The sequence below is a fragment of the Anser cygnoides genome, chromosome 13 (assembly GCF_040182565.1).
Source record: "Anser cygnoides isolate HZ-2024a breed goose chromosome 13, Taihu_goose_T2T_genome, whole genome shotgun sequence".
Taxonomy (NCBI): Eukaryota; Metazoa; Chordata; class Aves; order Anseriformes; family Anatidae; genus Anser; species Anser cygnoides.
The window spans coordinates 6,501,140-6,524,390 of record NC_089885.1 but is presented as its reverse complement, the minus strand read 5'-3'; the positions used below and the strand labels follow the sequence as shown (position 1 = coordinate 6,524,390).

At 55.9% G+C, this 23,251-nt stretch overlaps 2 protein-coding genes across 4 annotated transcripts; both read left to right on the top strand.

Annotated features, from left to right (window-relative positions):
• The first annotated feature begins 24 nt into the window (after window positions 1–24).
• Window positions 25–18,037, top strand: HDAC8 (histone deacetylase 8). 3 transcript variants are annotated; one of them, XR_007168896.2, is made up of 11 exons: window positions 25–180; window positions 292–344; window positions 1,351–1,481; window positions 2,272–2,413; window positions 5,460–5,572; window positions 6,559–6,636; window positions 7,046–7,154; window positions 10,675–10,847; window positions 12,242–12,340; window positions 15,293–15,398; window positions 17,396–18,037. XR_007168896.2 is itself a non-coding variant. In XM_048078555.2 (11 exons), exons 1-11 carry the CDS (start codon window positions 97–99, stop codon window positions 17,416–17,418), a joined length of 1,107 nt encoding a protein of 368 aa, XP_047934512.1. In that variant the 5' UTR covers window positions 26–96; the 3' UTR covers window positions 17,419–18,037. The 3 variants fall into 3 exon arrangements, 2 of the variants coding, with proteins under 2 accessions (XP_047934512.1, XP_047934524.1); XM_048078555.2 differs by having other exon boundaries at window positions 26–180; window positions 12,246–12,340; XM_048078567.2 differs by having other exon boundaries at window positions 99–180; window positions 1,356–1,481; window positions 12,246–12,340.
• Window positions 18,038–19,443: 1,406 nt separating this feature from the next.
• LOC106049537 (ribosomal protein S4 X-linked) lies at window positions 19,444–23,213 on the top strand. The gene is made up of 7 exons (XM_067005025.1): window positions 19,444–19,520; window positions 19,712–19,789; window positions 20,426–20,606; window positions 20,821–20,918; window positions 21,652–21,823; window positions 22,499–22,656; window positions 23,053–23,213. The coding sequence occupies exons 1-7, from the start codon at window positions 19,518–19,520 to the stop codon at window positions 23,152–23,154; spliced, it is 792 nt and encodes a 263-aa protein (XP_066861126.1). The 5' UTR covers window positions 19,444–19,517; the 3' UTR covers window positions 23,155–23,213.
• The last annotated feature ends 38 nt before the right edge of the window (window positions 23,214–23,251 follow it).

Below are 23,251 nucleotides of genomic sequence, written 5' to 3'. Positions count from 1 at the left end.
TTGCCGTCCCAGGGCAGAAGACTACAGCTCCCAGCCTGCCTCAGGACGCTCACGACGGCTCCCGGCACCCCGCGCGAGGCCGTGGTGGCGGCGCTGATGGCGGCCGTGCCGCCGGTGGCCTACGTGTACAGCCCCGAGTACGCGGCCCGCTGCGACGCGCTCTGCAAGGCGCCCCGCCGGGTCAGCGCCGGGACGGGGCGGGACGGGGGCCTCGGGCTGCCCGCCGGCCTCGCGCTCACCCTCGCCCTCCTTTTTTATTCCCCTTTCCCCCCCCCCCCCCTCGTTTTGCAGGCCAGCATGGTGCACTCGCTGATCGAGGCGTACTCGCTGCTGGAGCACATGACGTGAGTGTCGCCGTGCTGCGGGCACGGGGCGCGCCGAGCGTGTCTGGGGCCTGCAGGGAGCCCCACGGCTGGCGGGACACGGCGGTGGTGCCACACGCAGCTGGCGGTGCCGGGCCGCCGTCGGGGGGCTCTGTGTTGGGCCTTGGTGCTTTTCGGGGAGCAGTCGGGATGAGGGGCCTGGGGCAGAGCAGCGAGAAGCCCTCCGCCTTCCTCTGGGCCCTTGGGGTTGGGTGTGAAGGGAAAGGAGAGGCTCCTCTTGCACAGCACCTCAGGATGTCATCACGCTCCTGTTTAGCGGGGCCAGGAAGTCCCTGCAGGACTTTCTTTTTGTTTCTTTGGTCTGTTTACAGATCTTTCTATTGGTTTAATTGTGGTTGTTTTGGTAGGGTGCTGCACAAACTGTTGTGGATGTGAACTCAGAGGGTGTGGGGTTAGAAATGCCCGGCCTGTGGACGAGCCTGGAGCGATCTTCCACTAGCCACAACCTGCACCACATTGCCTGTTTGCAGAGGGCTTCGGCACATCCTCAGTTTTAATTGTGCAGATGGCAAAGCACCCAAACCTGGGGAGGATGCGCGCGGGTTGCTGAAGGCACGGTTGGTCCCTGCTTTGATTGCAGGCAGAGTGTGTAGGAACCGCTGCTCAGCTCCTGCTCCAGCAGCCTGCTGTCCTGCCACAGCAACTGCAGCTAGACCTGCCAGGAGTTGCTCAAGCTGGAATAACAAACATAATGGGGAAAAAAAGAAATCTCAAAGTGATGTGGAAAGGTTAATGCAGGCAGCACCTGCGGCTGGTCCTCACTGGGGTGGGCGCAGCAGGCAGCGCCAAGCTTGGGGAGAGGCGTGCTCCGGCTCAGCGGGGTGGCTCTCTCTCTCAAGGTGACAGTGAGAGGAGGAGGAGGGATTTTGTGTGTTATTTTTCAACAGCAAGTGCCAAACTGTCTGAGAAGGTTACAGCTGGGCGTTGTAGCGGTGCCTTGACTTGCTCCCTCTCCCCTCCCTGCTAGGATAGTCAAGCCGAAGGTGGCTACCATGGAGGAGATGGCGAGCTTCCACACGGACGCTTACCTGCAGCACCTGCAGAAGGTCAGCGAGGAGGGGGATGACGACCATCCGGAGTCCGTGGAGTATGGATTGGGTAAGGACACGAGCTTTCTGTGGGAGGGTGACCAGGTATCAGGTGCGAGGTGCTCTTCGCTGGTGCCTAGGTGAAGCTGAGCTCCAGTGGCTTGCTGTAGCTTTGGCACGGTGCTGGTCAGGCTGATGCTTCCCGTGTTGCCAGCAGAGGGTACTGTCAGCCCCACGCTGCTGCTCCACCTGTCCCCAGCTGCCAGCTTTTTGTGCTCCTTTGGGGATCTTGAGGGGGGTGGGAGGCCCTGGCATGGTGCTCTTGGTTGAGAGCCGAAGAAGGGCTGCCACAGCCTGCTGTGGTGGGGGGCACGCGTGAACAACTGCCTGAAGCTGCAGCCAGGAACCAGATTTGCAGTTTGCACGCTGGCTTGGCTTACATCTTAAGCAGTGAGCTCTTGCCTGCTGGACTTTAAAAACCTCGAGCCAGCAATGTAGCTGTGGGTACTCCTCTGTCCGAGGAACCTGTGGAGTGACCCAGCACTGAGGCAGCGGTGCAAATTCTGAGGTGACCTCATGAGTCTGCCCTGCACCTGCCCTTTGTGTCTCTGAAGCTGCTCTGCCTGCACTTAAGACCCTTCTGTGAATGATCCAAGTGCAAGGAAGATTTTTTATTTTTTTTTCCTACTTATACCCCCTAAATCTTCTGTGCAAGTCCAGCTGTGATATCTGTCGAGCAGGTGTTGTGCTTTGGTTTGTTTCTTTCTCTTTTAACAGAAAGCTAGGGTTGCACTTGAGGAGCGGTAGCTCAGGGCGTGCTTTCCGCAGAGGAAACGTCCGACGCTGGCTCTCACCCGCAGGTTACGACTGTCCGGCTACCGAGGGGATCTTTGACTATGCGGCAGCCGTGGGGGGAGCCACCATCACTGCAGCCCAGTGCCTGCTGGACGGCAAGTGCAAGGTAGCGATTAACTGGCCTGGAGGGTGGCATCACGCGAAGAAGTAAGAAAACAATCTCTCTTCCCTTGCGTTTTCTCACCTGGTGTCTGACCCCAGCCTGCTCGCCCCCAGCTTCCCCGCGAGCCCTCGGGGGAGGCCACCCGGCGGTGGCTGTGCTGGCAGGGGGCCGAGAGGAGGCAGGTGGGAAGGAAGCGGGGCGCAGGGCAGAGGCCGCAGCGTGGCTCTGGGGCTTGAACCCGCAGCCAGAGATGGTTTCCTCTCCCCTGGGAGTCAAGCGAGGATTAATTTTGCACAGCACGTTGTGGTCCACAGAGCAGGGCTGTGGAGAGGCAAATGATTGGTGTGGCAAGACATTGTCCACGTTGTTTGGTGTGGCTTTCTTGGCTTATTAATAAGAGGAGTGAAACAGCGCAGGCCCAAGCTCTGGTTTTTGTTTTGCTCTGCTGGCTCTGAGCTGTGGTGTCAGCAGCAGCACTCCAGAACAGCAGGAGAGGAAGCATCAATGTTGTGCCCGAGTCCTGTGATTTTTGTAGTGCTAGAACAATTTATTTCTGTGGCTTCCTTGTTTCCCGAGGCTAAATGTGTTATTTTAACTTCAATCTCCCATCTTCCAAAACATCACATCAGCAAATGCAGACGAGGAGAGTCCCAGAAGCTTGCGTAACCCACATCTCTAACCCTAACTCCTCCTTCACAAGCGCACAGGTTTCCTTTCATGCAGCAGTGTGTTTTCTTTTTCTGACAGAAGGAGCTCCTACAGTTGTAATAGTGGTGTCACAGTCACGCAACGGCGAGGTCTGACCGTGGCCCTCCTCTTGGTTGGCGCTGCACTGACCGGGTTCAGCTGCTGCTTCCTGGGACAGGAAGGGGTTTGGCTTGGCTGAGCTGAGTGCTCTGGCTCTTTGTGACGTGGATGGTTCTCTAAAATTCTTCTGCCTTCTTTTATTTTGACGGCTTAGTTTAGAAAACACCTGTAACAGCAAAGAAGTTTTTGCCTTGCTGCTGCCACTGGGCTGAGCGGTTAGTTTTCTGCTGGTTTGTTAAAGTCACTTCTGGAGCCTGTATGAAATAGATGCACTCGTGGCACTTCGTGGAATCGAGTCCTGCATGCGATGTCACCAAGTGTTGGGTTCCCCTTTGTGTAGTTGCATCCTGCCAGCTGCGAGCTTCGCTGTACGCTTGCTTCTCACTACTTGGTGAGAGTGAATGGTGCTGAGGGGCAGCTCTGCAGAGCTGCAGGCACGGAGCCGTGACATTCACTGGGAATGATTCCAGGTTTCTTCCCCTTACCCCTGTTTAACAGAGGAAATAACGTTTCTGTGAAAGCGTAGCCCTTGTCTCTGCAAGTCACAGTAGGGGTCTTGCTAGTCAGGCGTGCATCAGGAGAGCAGCCTGAACAGTCGTGGGGAGGGAGGGGAGTGGGGAAGGCAGAAGTACAGAGATCTGCCTGTTCTAAAACTAAAAATATTTTGGGGTGGTGGAGGGGAAGGAATTTGGGTTGTTTCGGGTTCCAGTTACAGCCTTAAACAGCTCCACGCTCCACCTGGAGCTTGCTGTCTTCGTGCTTGCTCTCGGGGCTTGGCGTTTGTTGGAAAGGGAGAGCTCAGCCTGCTCTTGGAAGAGGAGGAATTTAGTAAAGGAAGTCGTATTCAAAAAGATCTGCCCGCCCTGGTTGCCCAGCCTGTCACCTGGGGAGCAGCAGGGGAAGCTCCTCAGAGTTACTCGTGAGCTCTGAACTTGTGAAGTTTGATTCTTGCGTTGCTTCAAGTTTCTGGCTCCAGTTGCCATGGGTTTCTCCCTTCTTCCTGGTGTTCCAGCTCCGGTTGGCTGGGTGACTCTGCGGAGGGACGTTGCTTCCTCTTTTTCTTTCGGTGTGCACTGCATTCCTTCCTCAGGCTGCAGGGTTTGGTTCCTCCTGGTTCCTCTCAGAAGGAACCGGCAGCCTGGGAGCTCGCCGAAGTCCTGCCAAGCTGGAATTGTGTCCACGCTGCGTTTACTCCCAGCAATTTGAGAGCAGCGAGCGAATAATTGCCCAAGCTGTGACCTTCCTGTGCAAGAGATGGAAAGGGAGAGAGCTCGTCCAGCCGGTGGGCACTGGAGCTGTGCCGTGAGCTCGCTGCAGGCTGGCGTGGGACAGCAGCGAGCTGCTCTGCTGTTTGGAGAAAGAGTAAACATCCGCTGTCCTCTCTTCAGTGTTTATTTGCGAGATGCCTCTCTGCTGCTGGGGGATGAGTATCTTCGTGTATGGTCTTTCTCATTCAAGCCCCAGAGCTGGTCCTGGTTTGCATGCATGCAAAATGCATGTCCTTTTGTCAAAACACGGGCTGCTGGTGGCTCTGAGGCTGGGCAGCCACTGCCCGAGCAGGGAGTGGAGCAGTGCTGCTTCCTAAGGGGCACGCCTGAGGTCATGGAGCCATCTGAGTCCGGGGTAGAGGGATCTGGGCCCTTCTGTTGCAGAGTAAAAAGCTTTGGTTTGAATCAGCTACCCAGGGCTGACCTAAGAGTGCACACAGGGCTTGGTGGCAGCTTGCAAAGCTGTAGGGGGTTGACATCTTTTCATCACGTACCCAAACCAGGTAGATGGGCTGGTGCCAGGTGGTGACAAAGGACTCGACTTTGGAGCAAGTCAGTCAGGGACAACCGTCTCCACAACATGTCTGTCCTCTGTTTAGCTGCCGTCTTCTTGCTGCAGAGGAAGAGGAGGGAACAGTGGAGAGTGGTGTTGACTTAAGTGACCCTGAATTTCTTTAAAACACCTTCACTAACGTTTTATTTGCACAACAGCGAAATGGGCAGAGCTCCTGCCAAGGGCCCCGTGGGTCGGAGCCTCCCCTCAGCAGGGCCTGCTGCTGGCAAGCCCAGGGGTGAGCAGCGATCAGCGTGAGCCATCGTGCTGTGCTCTCTGGGCTTCCCAGCCGCGCTTTGGGCTGCTCCTGACCCACCTCTTGGTCGCTGCTGGCCCTTGGCCGGGCTCCTCTTCCTCCTCTCCGCCCCTGCAGGGTGGAGGCTTGCGGAGTGCAGGTGGCAAAGCCGAGATCAGTGGCGATTGCACTGGCGCTGTTCAATCTCACGGCTGTTTTTTTCACAGAGATGAAGCTTCAGGCTTTTGTTACCTGAACGACGCTGTCTTGGGGATCCTGCGGCTGCGCCAGAAATTTGACCGAGTCCTTTATATTGACTTGGATTTGCATCACGGGGATGGTAAGGCCCACCACAAGCTGCAGACTTGAGGGAAGGAGTGGGGCAGTAAGGCTTTCCCTGCTGTAGCAGCTGTGGCTGCGTCCCCTTTCAGTGTGAATTCCCTCGATCCAGTTCTGCCTTGTCCTGCTTTGTGGGTTTGCCCCGTGCTGCTCATTATTTTGGTGTTATTCGAGTGTGCTGCCCTCCTGTGAGGCTCTGGGCAGCACTCTCGTGCCTAAAGCAACAAACTGCATGAACGGTCGGTTCCCACTGCAGTTATCCCCTCTGCCAGGGGCTCCCTGGCGAGGACTTCCCCAGGTTTGTGTGCCTGTCCCCGCAGAGGTCGCGGTGTTTGATTCTTTGATGTCACCAGAGCAAAGCAGAAGCAGTCAGCAGTGAACGATGCTTTTAAAAGGATTGACATTATAAAGCTCAAGTCGGAGAGGGCCTTGCTGAGAGTGCTCTCTGCTTCAGGGACGTTATTGCAACACCACTCAGCATTTCCTGCTCTCCTAACTTTCATGGTGTGTTTCGTTTTGCTCCGTTCCACCCCTGCCCCACCATTTGGTTTCTGTCAAGTTTCCTGTAACTGCTTTTTCCCTGCACACCCCCACTATTTTAATACATATTTAAGGAAAAAAAGCAGCGTGTGGAATCGCAGCAGTGCTGGGGAAAAAGCGAGAGAGCCCAGTAGCTCTGGTTCTAATCAGAGCCACGCTCCAGCCAAGGCATCCCTGCTGGGCTCCCTCCCCAGCCCTGCACTCGGGGCACTGACCCGTTCAGTTTTGATTAGCATGAGACCAGCCGAATTCATTTCAGTTGTGAACACTGCTGCATTTGAATTCGTATTTCTGTTGATGAAGGATGGGTTTATCAAGCCACGTCTGGTTTTCTGGTTCGTTCATTCCCGCTCTGCTCGCTGGCCCACGTTTATCGGTTGCACGTTTAGACTCTGTTGCTTACGCAAATGGTGCTTGAAAGCTTTTTTCTTTTCCCTCTTCTGACAGGGGTTGAAGATGCCTTTAGCTTCACCTCAAAAGTTATGACTGTTTCTCTGCACAAGTTTTCGCCAGGATTTTTCCCAGGCAAGTTGAACTTGTGAGGTTTGTACTGGTTCGGCTCGCACATCATTGATGGGGTCCCTGCAAAGGCACGTCCCGTCCTCACCAGCAGAGGTGTCTCTCTAAATGTTCCCCCCTTTTGACCCAGAAGAAGTAAAGAGGGGGAAACTATGCATTTGACACATCTCCCCCTTTCTGTTTGTAGCCAAGCTCTGGGCAGAGCCGCTGCTGGGCTGCCCTTGAAAGCTTAATTGCAGGGTAGGGCAGACAGCTAGAACCAGGTCCGTCAAAACCCTCCCGTGTCGGTGGTGGTAAAGGAGCTTCTCCGTGGACGTACCTGGCACTTTGCCCTCACCTGAGACATGCCACACATTTCTCTTGCTGCTGAGCCTCTTTTCCTCTTCGTTAACCCCTGGGTGTTTCTGTTTTTCAGGCACAGGCGATGTGACGGATGTCGGCTTGGGGAAAGGTCGCTATTACAGCGTGAACGTGCCTATTCAAGATGGCATTCAGGATGAGAAATATTACCAGATCTGTGAAACGTAAGTCCTCTTGCTCTGATATGGCTTGCTTGGATGGGATTTTAGAGAACAGACTGCACAGATTTTGCTTATTTACTATTTTTAATTACTGTTCTTCCTTGGTTAAGGCTTGCTCCTTCCCCTGTTAGTGTTTTTGATTACAACAAACACAGATCTTAAGAGGTCTCAGAGGTTTTGTTCAAATCTTTGGGCAAACTGAATGAACAAAGGTGTAGGTAGGAGGGCCTCTTGGCCACAGGTCAGCCTGATGTGTTTAAAGAGAATATGAGAAGGGAAAAGTACTTTTTAGCTGTGGACTTAGGGCTACGTGCTTTTTCTTCAAATAAATGCTCTGAACCCTGGCCATCCATCAGATATGTGCTTGGGACTGAACTAAGAGTATTTTCAAAGCACTTTTTGTCTGTGACGGAAAAACGAAAGGCTGAATGTCTGCCTCCCCGCAGGCCCTTCTCTCCCTTGATTTGTGACAAACCTCATGAGCTATTACCCACGTTGAAAGCGGACTGCTGGGCTTGTTCATTTTTAGGGGGGCAGAACCTGAGTGGAGGGCTGCAGGACATGTTAGCACATCTGTTTCTCAGCTGTACCAGCTGAGGGCTGAAACCACCCAAGGCTTGGAGCCCCTTTGGGTGGTCACGCTGTGGCTGTGCCTCCTACTGGCTTGTGGGTGCTTGTCGCTGCTTGTGGGTGCTTGTGCCTCGTCTTGCCGGGGGGCTACATTTCCAAAAAGCAGCACAGCTTTAGGAGCTGAAGAGGAGTTAGGAGCCCAGTCAGGATTAGCCCATTGCGTGTGTTCCAAGTTGAAGGACATCAAAAGCTGCCATAGGTTCCAAGCTATGTATAAATAAAAGATCTACCAAGAGGTTTTGAGGTTTCATGGGCAAAGAGGAAGAGTCCTGTCCTGGCCAGCAGGTAGGGGAAGTCCTGTCCAGTCAACAGTGGGGGAAAATGGAGCTGGCAGATAGAGCCCGTGATACAGAGCAAGTGGTGTGTGACCACCACGTGTCCCGTGGGGCTTTTTTGCACCATGCAGGTATAAACGGGGACTGTGGGAGAGGCTGCCTGCTCTCTTTAGGTGTTGGGTGCGCATGGCTTGAAAGGCATCACGTCGCCTGGAAATCCTGCAGTTACACCAGGCGGGTTCTTGTCACGGGGTGTAGGTGCTGAGCAGTACAGATCCCAGAGTAACTGTGTTGTTGGGAGGCTCTTGAGAGGTGATCGACAGCTGGCTTTGGGTCTGCTTGGAAGGGGCTGGTCTTCAATTTCCTCTTGTTGTACAGGCTGTGAATGCAGCACGGGGCGTGCAGGAGACCTAGCCTACCACGGCTGGCCTGATCTAGCTTTCATCACGCAGGGGAGTAAGAATCCTAAATGTTCTGCCAGACCCTCCAAGTTTAAAGTATGTCTGTAGTCCTAGAAACGTAAGCGTTGCAGAAAGTTCATGTTCTAAGTTTGTCATGGTTTGGGATAAAATTTTGAAACTCAAGCTGAAGTTCCAGACACCGGCTTCCTTTTGAGCAGCTCCGAAGTTTTAATCTTGGGAAAAGGCCCAGCTTAACCCAGCAGATCATGGAACTTTCTGAGCACCTGTGCCGCCAGCAGGGTTTGGGCACAGCCGCTGGCTCAAGCCTGCCTTCCAGCTGACGACACAAGGCTGGCTGCTTTCTTTGGCTTTCAGACAGGGCTTGTGTTGTCTGCAGCTGTCCCGTGGGTGCCGTAGCATATCGAGGATCCCCCAGGACACGTACCGAGCAGGGTGGCAGATTCGGGGGAGCCGGGAGGTGAGCTGGCACAGGGGCACATTCACCGGCCCGCGTGGGTGAAAGGAAGAGCAGACAGGTTCATAAGGGCGCAGTGGATGCAGCGTGATTGCTCGGTGGCTTTTGGATGCAGCTTTTTGGAGGCCGGAGGTGCTGAATGGGTGCTCAGCCCAAACGGTGCAGCCCTCGCTGGCTGCTGGAGGATGTATCGGAGCTCCTGGGCAGGCATTGAACTCTGTCAGTGTCCGAGCTGTTCTACTGAGGGATGCTGCTAGAAGGGGAAAAGAGCAGCTCCCCCTGCATTATTCTTGGCTGCCTACTCTTTTCCCCTGTCCTCTTTGCCCCAAGCCAGTTCAGCAGCAGAAAACTAACGCCGATAAGCAGCTTTCTGCTAGCTCAGCTCTCTGATGCTGCCCGCTGCAGGATCAGAGCAGCTCGCTTCCCAAAACACCAGGGAGAGTCGCTCTGTTCCTGAGTACAGCGCGGGGTGAGAAGTGCGCTAAGCTATCCACATGCATTAATGGAGATCCCAGGGGCTACGGGCAAATGCTGTCACGTCAGGGAGAGGTTTGTCATCTTGGTAATGTCTGCAATGGGCTTCAAAATGAAAACAGATCACCTTTCCCAGGGAGCGGATTGAGCTCCAGGTGGGCACTGGGGATTTAGGAGGATGCTGGTTCAACCACAGGAGCAGCCCTCTGTCCTCTGCACTAGCAGAAAGCTCCCGTACAGCTGTGGAGCACGCATGGCAGAGCTCGTAGAGCCGATCATGGAGCTGTGGGGCTGCTTGGGCTGGTAGCTCCCACAATGCGAGTGCCATCAGAAGCTGTCCGCTACCTGGCCCTGGGTGCTGGAGTCAGGCTCTCCACTTGTTCAAGCTGTGCTGCTGTGCTCAGGGTGAATACGCAAAATTAAAAAGAAATCCTGTTTTCCCCCAGGTCCACGTGTTTGGTCTCAGTGGGGTCGAGTTTTCCCCAAAGGCGCCTGTATTTCAGCGGTGAGGGCAGCCCTCAGCTTGCCGTGCTTGCAGAGCTGACGGCCTCAGCCCTGCAGGCATCTCAGTGGGGTTTCTGTGCTGGGGCAAGTTGCTGGTGAAGTTTCTGGGGTGAATGCTTGGTAAGGGCGAGCTCTTTGTCCCAAGGATGCACATCCCTGGTTTGACACTGCAGTGGTTATATCGGGTATAATAATCAAATGATACAGGAGATGCTTAGGTTCTCAACCAAGGCAGAAGCATTTATTCCAGGGATCACATCTGTTTCTTACTTTTGCAAAATGCAAACAGTGCTGTGAAACAAACATGTTTCTTCTCTGTTACCTACCTTGTATTTTGGGCTCTGGAGCACAGTGCAGGGAGCAGGATTGTTCCCTTCGTGGTGTTTATAATGCTAAAAATCTTGTAGAGCAAAGCCTGATGTGCCTGGTTGCCTTCCACAAGAGAATACTTGTAATAAATCATCAGGAGGACACTGTCCCTATAATATGTAGCGTGTGCCAGAGCCAAGGGAGATGTGTTTCTGCCCCAAGAGCTGCAGGGGAGAGGGGAGAGTGAGAATGTGGATGGAGGCCTCCGTTCCTCCTGTCCTTGCGAGAGGTGGCTGAGACCTGACCCTGCTCTTCCCTGTGGCTGTCGCAGGGAAGGCAGGCCCCTGGGGTTGGATTCCTGCCCTTTCCTCAGGGCAGCTGATGTAAAACGCCTGGTTTGATGCCCACCCCGGGCCGTGCTTACAGAACCCCCCCCCCCCCCTTTCTCCCCGCAGCGTGCTGAAGGAGGTGTACGCCGCCTTCAACCCGGAGGCGGTGGTGCTGCAGCTGGGAGCTGACACCATCGCTGGTGACCCCATGTGCTCCTTCAACATGACCCCCGAGGGGGTGGGCAAGTGCCTGAAGTACGTCCTGCAGTGGCAGCTGGCGACCCTCGTCCTGGGAGGAGGTGAGTACGTGCGCGTCGCGCCGCTCACGAGGGAGCAGGTTTGTCCTCCTGGAGAGCAAACCCCTGGACTCAACAGCTGGGGAGTGTCAGGCGTGAAATCCTTGATGCTGGCAAGTGCAAGGCTCAGTCCTGGCTCTCAGACCTTGAGATAAAGTTGCCTGGCTCCTCCAGGGGCGAGCAGAGGCTGTTAGCTTCGACGAACGCTGGCTGTGGCTCCTCGGTGCTACCTCCGATTCCCAGCTCTGCTGAGCAGCCCTGTGGCCCTTCTCATTAGAAGTGAGCGCTGTGTTCCCAGACTCACTGCGGGCACCTAGCAATGACCGGTCTCGTTTGGATTCGAGCAGGGGCTGAGGAAAGGGCTGGCTGCTGCACAGTGCAGCAGGGCTCACACCCAGCAAAACGAAGGTTGCCTGAGCCCTGCCGTGCTGCGTAACCAGCTGGTCGTCCAGAGGGGAGAGCACAGGACAGGCGTCCTGCAACAGAGCATTTCGGATAACAAGAGGCACCCTGTGCTGGGGAGAGCAGCCCAGCCCTGTGCTTGGAGCCTTATCAGCTCAGTTGTGCTTTTTGAGATGGAGACGATCAGGTATATACCATGTATATGAGCCTAAAGTTTGATGTGCCTGGTGCAGTTCATTTTGGAAAGCTGATAAGAATTCAGTCCTGCTGTGACATGTCTGTGGGCGTGCTGGTGAAGGCACCTGTCAGGCAAAAAGAACCCCCAAAACTCTCCTCAAAAAAAATGAGGAAAACCTTTTGTCACTGTGGTGGAAATACCGGAGGAGTGTCCCAGCACCACAGCTTGCGGAAGCGTTTGGAGTGGAAACTGGGGGAAGAGAGGGGAAATGTACTTGGCAAAAAAACAAGGGGAAGGAAACATTGAAAAATACAGTCTTGCTCTCTTTTCAAAGTGCTTTTCTCTCATTATTTCAGTCTGCTGGAAAATTTTTTTAGAGTCTTGTAGGATTGCATTCAGCCAGGGTTTTTCCTTGTGAGGTCATGCACAGTAACGATGGACATGACCACTGCGATACTGCCTGTGAAACGTCATTTACTTGTAAAGCAGTCACTCGTTGTGCTAATTAGCTTTGTATTTGTCCTCTCAAGCATGACAGTGCTGAAGAGCTCACCAGCAAATGGCCGGACATGTGGAGCATGCTTTATGGGCCCAAGGCTGGCATTTAAAAGCAATAGTTCCTCGTCTCTGCTGCTGCCCTTGCACTTCTGTCCCTGTTACCCATGAAAACCCCTCCTTGTTGTCAAGAGAGAGATGGGCTTGTGCTGGGTCTGCAGAGGTGGCTGGAAGAGCTTCCGTGGCTTGTTCCTGCTAGTAAAATCTGCTTTTTCCCTTTTCCCCCATCTTTCTCCTTCCAAAATCGCAATTCTTGCTGGAGACAGGAGGCTACAACCTCGCCAACACGGCCCGCTGCTGGACGTACTTGACTGGGGTTATCCTTGGGAGAACGCTGTCCTCGGAGATCCCCGATCACGAGGTAAGGTTTGCCAAACCCTCCCTCCTCCTTGCCCAAGAGCAGAGTCAGTCCACCTAATGCAAGCGGCACCCTGGCTGCTCAATGCTGTTTTGTTGAGAGGCTCCTGCAACAATAACACACTGTCCTAGCAGCACAGTGCGTGCTTGTTCCCAAAACCCAGGGCTGTCCACATCTTTTTGGAAGGGATCTGAGAAGCCAATAAAGTCAACCCTCAGGTAATTACACAGGGGGTGGGGAGGTGGAGTCACCTGCTTGCTCAAAGAGTTCTTCAGGATGTGCCAGGAAGGAGCCAGACCTTTCTCAAGGCTCTATATTTTAGTCTGCAGTGACTACGGAGGAGAATTACATTTTGATTTATCTGAGGAGCTCACAGACCAGTATGCATGAGGAACTAAAGCGTATGTGTGGGTTTAAACTGAAAATATGTCGTCATGGACATTGGTGCTTGCAGATATGAGACGCTTTTTGAGGGTTGTCCTGCTTAGATACGATCCTTTAACCAGAAACGGGTTTTAAAACTCAGGAATGAGTTGCGTGCAGGATGTCACAAGGTGCACAATGGGCTCCTGTGTGCTCTGGCTGCTCCTTCTCAAAGGAATATTTATCCTCTTCTGGGACAGCCGACGCTTGGGCTGCAGAGCTGAGCTGGCTGCGACTTCTGGCGCCGCTGCTGGCCAGCCAAGTTGGGTTCCCCTTGCAGCGTAATGGTGCTTGTGATTTTTGTTTCCGGAGACAAGATGAGCTGCTCAGGATGCACCCTCCTGGAGAAACACGCTCCTGGAGATCAGCCCAGTCTGTCTCGTGGAGCTGTGCTGCAGCACCTGAAGAGGAATGAGCTGGAGCCAGGGAAAATGTGGGCTGCCTTGAATGAAGCAGTCACCAAGTGTCACTGGTCCCACCTGGAGGAGAATGTTTGTGATTAAACCAAGTCCCTGCCATGCACAAGTGCATCTCGACTCTGCATCTCAGGGAAGATTTACTAAGAATCCTATCTGGGTGATGATGTTAGCCCCAAGGCTGCCGGTGCGGATCAGGAGCGTAACTGCAGCGCTTCTTGAGTGCGAGGTGAAGGGGCTCAGCACAGCCAGAAAGCTCCTGGGAAAATGGAGTTGGGTGGAGCTGAGTCGGGAGCAATTTAGAAATCCTCTCTGATCTGCTTTGGGTTCAGAAAGAATACGTGGAGACGCAGGCACGTGATGGGTTGTCTAATTGTTTGGAGCCTGTGGCCACGTCCTTCATCAAAGGTAGTAAAGTAATCTTGGTAATAAGGAATAGCTTTGATACGTGAATTGAACTGTTCTGGATCTAAAACCAGCCAGAAGACGGTGGCATTCATCTCATTAAGCACGGAGCAGCAGCCTGCCTTCAGGGAACCTGCATCTCTCCTGAGACATGGAGAAAGCAGCCAAGCAACTCAGTGGGGTGCACAGCCCCAAGGACGAGGCCGCTCATCTACCGAACAGAAGCAGTGAAGGCGTGTTCGAACAGCACAAGGTGAAATACCTCCAGGCACGGCCCTTAGCTTGGTGTACGCCTCCATTCAATCAGCAACGGCCAAATGAACACGACTTTTCCCAAAAACCACAGTGGAAACTTGTACTTTGCCCTCCGTTGGGAGCACAGGTTTGCTCTGCCACCCCTCCGTCCCAGGAGGATACAGCTGCGGGTCTCGGGAGACTTTCCGTCTCAAGAGGGAGAGAAAATGGAGCACAGATGGAGGCATGTCATGAGAAATGTCTCCGGGTCCATCACTTCCACAGGGATGGTAACAAACCCCTTGTTACAGCTCTACCTCTGCTCCTAACTACCAGCTTTGCAGTGCTGATGAGTGCTAATTCAGAGGCACGGGGATGAGTGATCCTTGTGCATGGTTTATTCCGTTGTCATCTGCTACAGAGCCTGCTGGGGGCTGGGACTGGCTTGCAGCTGAAGGTGAGATTTTGGGCTGTCATGTGTTTCCCCTGCATGTGCGATGCCCTGCAGCCACGCGGCGCTCACGCTGGAGCAAGGCACGAGTCGCCTGCCCTGCCTGTGTCTGCTTCGCAGCCAGGAAGGCCGGGTGTGATGCTTGTGCCTCTCCCGGAAGGGTGTGAGCCCCTGTCCTCTGGCAGGAGATCAAGAGCTTCGTTTCTAGCCTCGTTAGTGGCTCCAGATGCTATTTTTCATTTAAGCTTGTAATCCTGTTTTGAAATGTATTAAGCAGTTTGTGTCAACGAATACCCTTAAGCCCAGATACACGGGCTGATGCTTGCAGTTTTTCAGAGGATTTCCTTTATTGGTTTTAAATGTTTTCTTGCATCTTCCCATCAGCGCTGTTCTGTGTTTTTAGCTCTTGAACCAGAACCAAGATCAACAATTTCCGAAACCAGCTGTCTTGACAAGAACGTTGAAGGATCACTTGTTTTCCTTCAGCTGATGCAGTTATCTGTCCCCTCCCTCCTCCTACATCAGATTATTTCATGATGTGCTGCTGAAGGAGCATCTGAACGTCTGCCGGCCGAAGTCAGATGGAGCATGTTTGCTTTGGACGGCTTTCCTGATCCATGGTGCTTGCGTGTGGTCATGCTCCGTCTTCTTGGGCGTGCTCAGTGAGACAACGGAGGGATTATAAAGTCTCGTTAGCCTCATTTAGTTAACCCAGAAAGCTCACAAAACAGAGAAAGGTCACATTAACAGACTCAAACAGGCCTGGAGGAAGGAGGACAGGGAGGGAAGGAGGACAGAGCATGAGGCTGATGCCTCTGGGACCATGATAGTCCATCAGATGCAGCTGCAAACCAGAGGAAAGCAGAGGCACGGCAGAAGCATCTTTTCTGTGTAGTTAAGCTAAATGTGCTCCTTGGAAGGAGAGGATAAGTTTTGCCTCTTTACAGACAGGTACGCCTGGGAGCCCTCCTCCAGCCTCAGCCATCCAGGGACCCCTCTGGTGACTCTCCTCTCTTCTTCCTGCAGTTCTTCACGGAGTATGGTCCTGACTACGTGCTGGAGATCACGCCCAGCTGCAGACCAGACCGCAATGAGCCACAGAGAATTCAAGAAATTCTCAACTTGATCAAAGGTGAGTAGTCCAGCCCAAGCTGACACTCCTGCTTCGGGCGTTTGGGTCTTTTTAGGGAGGACTTTGGGCTCGCTGAAGTCTTCCTTGCTGACTGGAAAGTTAAACCCCATTTATGTGATTGCCCTTCATATACGGTGTCATGTCTCCTGCTCCTTCACTTGGGATTCTCGGTGTTAGTAGCACATCATCTTGGGGCTGTGGGTCCCAGTTAGCAAAGGTTGCCATTGTCTTTCCTCTGGCTGGGCAGAGGTAGAATTTAATAAACACTTTTTAGTGTTTAATAAAAACATCACTGGATGCAAGGGTAGCTCACCACGGGAGGTAGGCTCAGGAGGTGCATCTGCAAACACAGAGTAAATGAGTCTTTAAATTTACATTTCTAACAGAAGTATGGCAGCTGGTTTTCTGGTGCCTTTTCCTGGTGTCCTTCCCAGCTTTTTGAGTTCGGTGGTGTTGGGGCTTCCTAAGCTAGGCATTGTTGCTGGTTGCATGTTATGGATCCAACAAGGAACCCGTCCTCCATTAATTCCTCCATTCGTTCTGCAGGTTTATTCAGACTTTGGGTGCCAACACACAGTGTAGCAGCAAGTGTCATGGTTGGCATGTGGAAAAGCACTTGCTTTTGCATAAAACTTGGTGTTGGGTATTTTCACTGAGTGCTGTCTTGATGTAGACTGAGAAACAGCAAGTAACCGGCTCCTAGTCGCCTTCCCAGCGCCGATCTGTGGTTTCACAGACCTGTGTCACTGCCACCATTTCTTTTCCAAGATGAAGCTCCTCAGTCTGCTCCACCTCTGCAAGCAGCACGTCTCCACCTGGCATTACCTGGGCCCATCAGCAGTTTTATAAACCCTCAGAGCTTGCTGCAGTTCCCAAGGGTGAAATGAGAAAGATCTCCAAGCTTCTTTTAGGTGAAAAATAAGAGTTTTTCACTGCAGGAGTTACCTGGCAATGCAAAAACATCCATGGCACACTCAGCCCGGCAGCAAGTTTTTTCTCTGAGGCAGTGCTCAGAGTGGAGTTCCCATCCTTTGATCCCAGGAGAGCTGTGCTGCTCTGAGCAGATGGAAGCAGCTCGCAAATGAGCAGTGTCTTTTCTTGGTTTACGGGCTCCTGAGGCAATCGCAGCTTAACTAGGACCCCTCTCTCTTGCTGTCAGATCTCGCCAGGCTGTCACAGCAGCAGGAAGGCATCAACTGACGGACACACGGGGTACAACTTTTCTGGAACCAAAGCTTTTGGAAATTCATGCCCTCCTGCCTCCCTGTCTCTTTGTCAATGTCAGCAATAGGGAGAGCCGTAGCTGTTTGTCTGCATGCCCTGGCACCCCTTCTGCATTCTCCTGCCCCCCCAAAAACCCACCCAGGGCAGGCAGTGCTGATCAGATGTGCCTGATGAGCCCAAAGAACAGAAAATAAAGCAGTGCCAAAGCCATGCCGTGAGTGGGATCGGAGACCTGGCCCCAAAGCTGTCAGGCCTAGGGAGCAAGGGGTTGTAACAGAGACCAAAACGTCCCCCTCCCCATGCCTGTTTTTTTTTTTTTTTCTCTCCTTTTCACTCCAGCTCTTGACTGAATTATTTAATGAATGGAAATCAGGTGGTGAAGACGGCGGCAATCCAGACCTGTTGATCTGGACCCGGGTGCTTCCCAGCCGGTGTCAGGCATAAAAACGGAGCGGGAAGCTACGGGGGCTGGATTTTGGGATCCCCTGTGGGCAGAACCCCTGTGCAGCAGCAGTCAGGTCCTGCCACGCTGCCGCATCCTCCTTCAGCCCGTGGGGCTCAGCGTGCGGCGCTGGGGCCTGTCGAGAGGCAGGGGAAGGTGTCTTCTCACCCGGTATTCCCCTGGGAGCCGGGGCTGCCGTTTTCACTCTCGTTGCACGTTGCGATGTGCCGGTGTTAGAACAGCATCGGGGCGGGAGATGGATGGCCCCGGGTGCTCCGCGTCGTCCCTGGGCTGAAGTCGGGCTCACCCTTTTGTGCATCTTTATTTGCAGGGAATCTGAAGCACGTCGTGTAGGAAGGCTCGGGTTTCCACAAGAGCATTTCCCCATGGGAGGTGACACGTTTACGGGAGCAGCTCCTGACATTTGTGGCTGCAGAGGGGATTTGGAAGAAACTACTGTTGGTTCGTTGGTGGATTTGTTTCTCTTTTTAAAAAAAAGGAAAGCCTGCTGCGCACTATGGCTCTCCGTGGGCAGGAGCATGAGCCCTCCAGCCCCAGCTTTCCCGTGCCAGCAGAGCCTTCCTTGCTCCTTTCTCTTCCCTTTTTTAACATGACAGAGTTTATTCTCACTACTGGTTCTAATGTTTTTTAAAAGAGGGGCCACTGCAAGCTCTGTTTTTAACTGGTGGGCATTTTTTTTCCCCAAATAAAGTATTTGAAATACTCCAGCCCTTTTCCTTTCGCCCTGTGTCCATCCTACCGTGCCAGCACTCACAGTGGAGCCACATCACCGCCTGTTGGGCTACCCAAAACCCACGGGGGGATCACCTGGCCCGGGAAGTTTTTATTTGCGCGGATTCTTTTATTTTATTTTTAAGCAACATCCGCTTGTTGTGGGAAAGCAGATTTCCTGTTGCTTTAATTAGCTTGTGCTGGAATAAATAGCACGATGGAGGGGCTCCTGGGTGGCTGGGCTTTTGTTTTGGTCTCTTGTTTTTTCACCGCTACAAAGAGCAGGAACTCCGGCAGGGATGGATGGCTGGATGCTGACGCCTGCATCGCCCCCTTCGAGCCGGCCTGCTGGTACTCTGTGAGATTTGGTCCTTTTAATAGAAAAAATGGGTTTAAGCAGGAGCTGTTATCGCCTGGCTCCCCCTTGCTGCCTGCGGGAATGCAACTGGGAAACAAATCAGGAAGAGGAATCTGAGTGTCAAACGCTGGGGCTCTGGCGGGGGTTTAGGTGCGGAGCAGGGATGTGGTACCCGCACCCAGCCAGGCTGTCCCCCCCGGGACCTCCCTGCGCTCGGGTCCCCCTCCAGGCACCTGGCCAGTGTCACCCATGCCAGCGCTGGCACCAGCTGACCCCCTTCTTGCCCACCACCCTATACAGGGGGAGGCGTGGGGGGTCCCAGCATGGCTGGGGGGGACATGGTGGGTCCCAGCTTTTTGGGGGGAGGATGCTTGGGGGGGGTCCCAGCTGAGATGGGGAGCACATGGGGGGCTCCTAGCCTAGATGGGGAGGGGACATGGGAGGTTGCAGCCTGGATGGGGGGGACAAGAGGGATCCCAGACTGGATGAGGGGGACATAGTGGGGGGTCACAGCTTTTTTGGAGAGGGTTTCAGGGGAGGTCCAAGCATGGATGGGGAAGGTGCATGGGGGGTCCCAGCAGAGATGGGGAGCACATGGGGGGTCCCAGTCTAGATGGGGAGGAGACGTGGGGGGTCCTAGCCTGGATGAGGGGGACATAGAGGGTCCCAGCTATTTTGGGGAGGGCACGGGGGGGGGGTTCAAGCATGGATGGGGAAGGGACATGGGAGGTTGCAGCCTGGATGGGGGGCACATGGGGGGGCTGCAGCCTGGATGGGGGCACGATGGGGTCCCAGCCTGGATGGGGAGTGCATGGGGGGATCCCAGCCTGGATGAGGGAGACGGGGGGGTCCCAGCTTTTTGGGGGGAAGATGCATGGGGGGGTCCAAGCATAGATGGGGGACACATGAGGGGTCCCAGCCGGGACTGGGGGGGACATGGGGGGATCCCAGCCTAGATGCGGGGGACATGGGGGTCCCAGCTTTTTGGGGGAGGGTGTGTGGGGGGTCCTAGTTTGGATAGGGAAGGGACATGGGAGGTCGCAGCCTGGATGGGGGGCACATGGGGGGTCCCATCTTGTCTGGGGAGGGCACCTGGCGTCCTCCCCGGGGACGAGAGGCACACGGGGCACCGGGAGGCCCCGCTGCCCCCCAGCACAGGCAGGGTGCCCCCGCCGGTCCCGGCGCTGCGGGAGGGCTAGGGGTCGTCCCCCCCCCCCCGACAACCGCCGGCGGCCCCGAGCAGCCCCCGGGGCCCTCCGCGCCGCCAGGGGTCGCCCCTCAGGGAGGCGGCACCGCCGCGGCCGCTCCCCTCCCATCCGCCCCTCCGCCGCCGTCCCCGCCCCTTTCCCGCCCGAGCGCAGCCATGGTGAGTCCGCGGCGCCGCCGCTCCCCGCCGCCATCCGCCGCCATCCGCGGCCCGGGGCCGCCCCCGCCGCCGTGGGGGGCACGGGGAGGGGGGCGGGAGCCGGGGGGATGGCGGCGGGGCTGCGGGGGGGGGGGGGGGGTCCGGGCCGAGGCGCCCCGAGCTGAGGCGTCCCCGGCGCGTCCCGCCCGCAGGCCCGCGGCCCCAAGAAGCACCTGAAGCGTGTGGCGGCGCCGAAGCACTGGATGCTGGACAAGCTGACCGGCGTCTTCGTGAGTGCGGGGCCGGGGGGCGCGGGGGGGGGAGCAGGGGGCTGGGGGGAGGCCCCATGGTGCCTGGAAGGGGGGTGGGGGCAGCGGGGGGCGGCCTCTTGCCGCGGGCAGGTGGTGGTAGGACTGAGGGAACGGCCTCAGGTTGTGCTGGGGAGGCGCGGGGTGGAAGTGAGGAGACATTTCCTCTCAGAAAGAGCAGCCAGGCGTCGGGACGGGTTGCCCAGGGAGGTGGTGGCGTCACCGTCCCTGGGGGTGCTCAGGGAAAGGCTGGACGTGGTGCTCGGGGACGGGGCTTGGTGGTGACATCGGTGGCAGGGGGTGGGTGGACCAGATGATCTTGGAGGGCTTTCCCAACCCTGATGGTTCTGTGATGGGTCTGTCGCTGAGGGGAGCACCCTACGAGGCTGCGCGTGCCAGGAAAACCCTCCCGCAGCCCGCTTAGCTCGCAGGCTCCCCGCAGCTGCCCTCAGGTGTCACTGCGAGAGCCGTCGGGGTGCTGGGGCTCCCCTCCTGGGGCTCCCCTCCTGGGGCTCCCCTCCTGGGGCTCCCCTCCTGGGGCTCCCCTCCTGGGGCTCCCCTCCTGGGGCTCCCCTCCCCAGCCCCTGCACCCTGCCGAAGGCTCCTCTCCGCCTGCAGGCGCCCCGTCCGTCGACGGGCCCTCACAAGCTGAGGGAGTGCCTCCCGCTCATCATCTTCCTGAGGAACAGGCTGAAGTACGCCCTGACCGGCGACGAGGTGAAGAAGATTTGCATGCAGAGGTTCATCAAGATCGACGGCAAAGTTCGCACGGACATCACCTACCCTGCGGGCTTCATGGGTGAGCGGGGAGGGCCGGGGCAGGTGCCTCAGGCTGTGGTGGGGGAAACGTCCTGTGAGGCTGTCAGGATTTGGGGGCACGGTGCTTTTCTGGTGACAGTGAGCGTCATTCAGCCGTCTTCAGGTCTATTTAAACATGAGCTTTGTGCTGAGCGAGTGTTGGGTAACGTAGCCACTAACAGCTGCTGTTTCTTTCCACCTCTGTCTGAAATCAGATGTCATCAGCATCGAGAAGACGGGCGAGCACTTCCGCTTGGTGTATGATACCAAGGGCCGGTTTGCCGTTCACCGCATCACAGCTGAAGAGGCCAAGGTGAGGGGCTTCGGCTTGGCGCCAGCGCGGGCCCAGCCAGGTGTTCCTGGGGCAGTGCTTCCTCCCTGGCATCTCCTGAACAGGAGCTGGTGGCTCTGAGCACCGAGTCCTTGCCACCCTGGAGAGGATCAGGGCCTTCTGGGTTGGGGCACGAAGCCTTTGCGGGGGGAAACCTGCTGGTGCCACGAGGGCAGCTCCCAGACGGGTCTGCAGGTGCGTGCTCTGGTGCTTGCTGTGATCGCTGTCGGCACGGGCGGCGTTACCTTCACCGGGAGCTTCGCTTGTGGTAGCTGAAGGGGCAGAGCACAGGGGTCTCGGGGCTGCCTGAAGGTGCCGTGCTGCAAGGCGCGTCTGTGCTCCCTCACACAGCTTCTCCCTGAGGGCACGGGGCGCAGGCATGTGGTGATGCTGAGGGGAGAGCTGCCTGCTTGGCCACGGCGTGCTTGTGGGGCCTCTCTGTCCCCTCTGATGCACCCTTTACCTTTGGCTACCAGATGGTGCTGACCCAGGCTGGCTGGAGCTGAGGTTAAAGGAAGCCAGAAAGCTCTGGAGGAGGGATACGGGTCTCTCATGGGTCTGGGAGAAGGCAGCCTCTGCTGTGTGGCCACAGGCTTCAGGGCGAAAAGAGGAAAAACGCCTGGGCGTAAGCTTTTGTAAGAAAATGCAGGCAGCGTTTGTAGGGAGGCTGAAGGCTGGGGTGCCTCATCTGAGCAGCGCTGGGTTTTGTTTGCAGTACAAGCTGTGCAAGGTGAGGAAGATCTTCGTGGGCACCAAAGGAATCCCTCACCTGGTGACCCATGATGCCCGCACCATCCGCTACCCGGACCCCCTCATCAAGGTGAACGACACGATCCAGATTGACCTGGAGACTGGAAAGATCACGGATTTCATCAAGTTTGACACAGGTGAGTCTCGAATTCCCTGCAAAACACTGGGCTCATGGAGAGCGAAGAACACTGTGAAAGTTAAACACAGCTGTCAGGGGTCTTTGGCCTGAAGCAGGTAGGCAGCAGCCTTGTAAAGGGGGTGGCTTCTCTGGGGGTATCCAGCAGGAGCAGGGATTCCTCCCGTGTCAGGGCAGCGGGAGGAGTTTGGCTGTAGGCACTCTGAGCAACGCCCAGAGAAAGCAGGCAGCAGGTGGAAGGAGCTGGTGGGGCTGGTAGAGAGATAGATGGTAGAGAGAATGCTTGAGACTGGCACTGGTGGGGCTGTGAAAGAGGAAAGCTTCCTGGGCAGCCGCAGGAAGGTTCCCTGCTCGCCGCTTTAAAAACAGGCGTTGGGGGGAAGGATTCAAGCACAAGCAGCATGGGAAAGCCTCCCCGGCAAGAGCGGGAAGGATATGGGGAACGTGTTGTGCAGGGAATGCGTTGGGGAATGTGGGACCACAGAGCCGTTGGGCTCCTCGAGGTGCGCCACGGATCCTGTGGGATGTTGGCGTGGGATGTCGTGATGTGCCTGGGCGCTCTGCTGGCTGCCCCGTGGGCTGTGCGGCTCTGTCCCTGGCCTTCTCCTCCCGACAGAAGGGCTTCAGCTCAGCACCTCGCACGAGCTCTTGTCACGCCCGTCTCCCCCCGCCCTAGGTAACCTGTGCATGGTGACCGGTGGTGCCAACTTGGGCCGTATCGGCGTGATCACCAACCGGGAGAGACACCCCGGCTCCTTCGACGTGGTTCATGTGAAAGACGCCAATGGCAACAGCTTTGCCACCAGGCTCTCAAACATTTTTGTTATTGGCAAGGTAAGCGAGCACGGGCCGAAGGTGTCTGGGGCCTCTCCTGTTTTGGGGGGCTGTGGGCTGGCGCCAGGAGTCGTGGGTGTCACCTGCAGGCTGCTTCTTCCCACCCTTGGTGCACACAGAGTGAAGCTCCAGCTCTGCTCCCGTGGTTCTGACAGCTTCAGGCTGACTGCCCTGGGAAGGGAAAGCGGCAATAAGCTCAGAAGGGGTGGGGGTGTTTTCAGGAGGGAGCCCCGTGGGATGTGGGAGAAAGAGGCTGACGGTACACAACAGCTTCCTCGCGGGCTCCTGTTGGGCGAATGCCATCGCTGCCACGTGCATGTGGCCTGGCTCGGGCAGGGGCTGGCTCTTGCTGCAGTCTGTGCTTCTCGGTGTGACGTGGCTTCTCCTTCGCCTCAGGGCAACAAGCCGTGGATCTCCCTGCCCCGTGGAAAGGGCATCCGGCTGACCATCGCTGAAGAGAGAGACAAGAGACTGGCGGCCAAACAGAGCAGCGGGTAACCTGCAGCTTGGCCAGCTGCGGTCCTTCCAGGATGTCCGATTAAACGTTAACAACCAAACTGGCTGCTGCTGGTGTGGCCCAGACCACGGCTGGGGG

Excerpts from the sequence above, each read along its gene's own strand:
- HDAC8 (XM_048078555.2), top strand. The coding sequence starts at position 97 with ATGGCGGCCGTGCCGCCGGTGGCCTACGTGTACAGCCCCGAGTACGCG. Across the intron at positions 5,573-6,558 it reads GGATTTGCATCACGGGGATG|GGGTTGAAGATGCCTTTAGC; the intron begins GTAAGGCCCACC and ends CTCTTCTGACAG. Across the intron at positions 12,341-15,292 it reads CGGAGATCCCCGATCACGAG|TTCTTCACGGAGTATGGTCC; the intron begins GTAAGGTTTGCC and ends TTCTTCCTGCAG.
- LOC106049537 (XM_067005025.1), top strand. Across the intron at positions 19,790-20,425 it reads ACAAGCTGACCGGCGTCTTC|GCGCCCCGTCCGTCGACGGG; the intron begins GTGAGTGCGGGG and ends CTCCGCCTGCAG. Across the intron at positions 20,607-20,820 it reads CTACCCTGCGGGCTTCATGG|ATGTCATCAGCATCGAGAAG; the intron begins GTGAGCGGGGAG and ends GTCTGAAATCAG.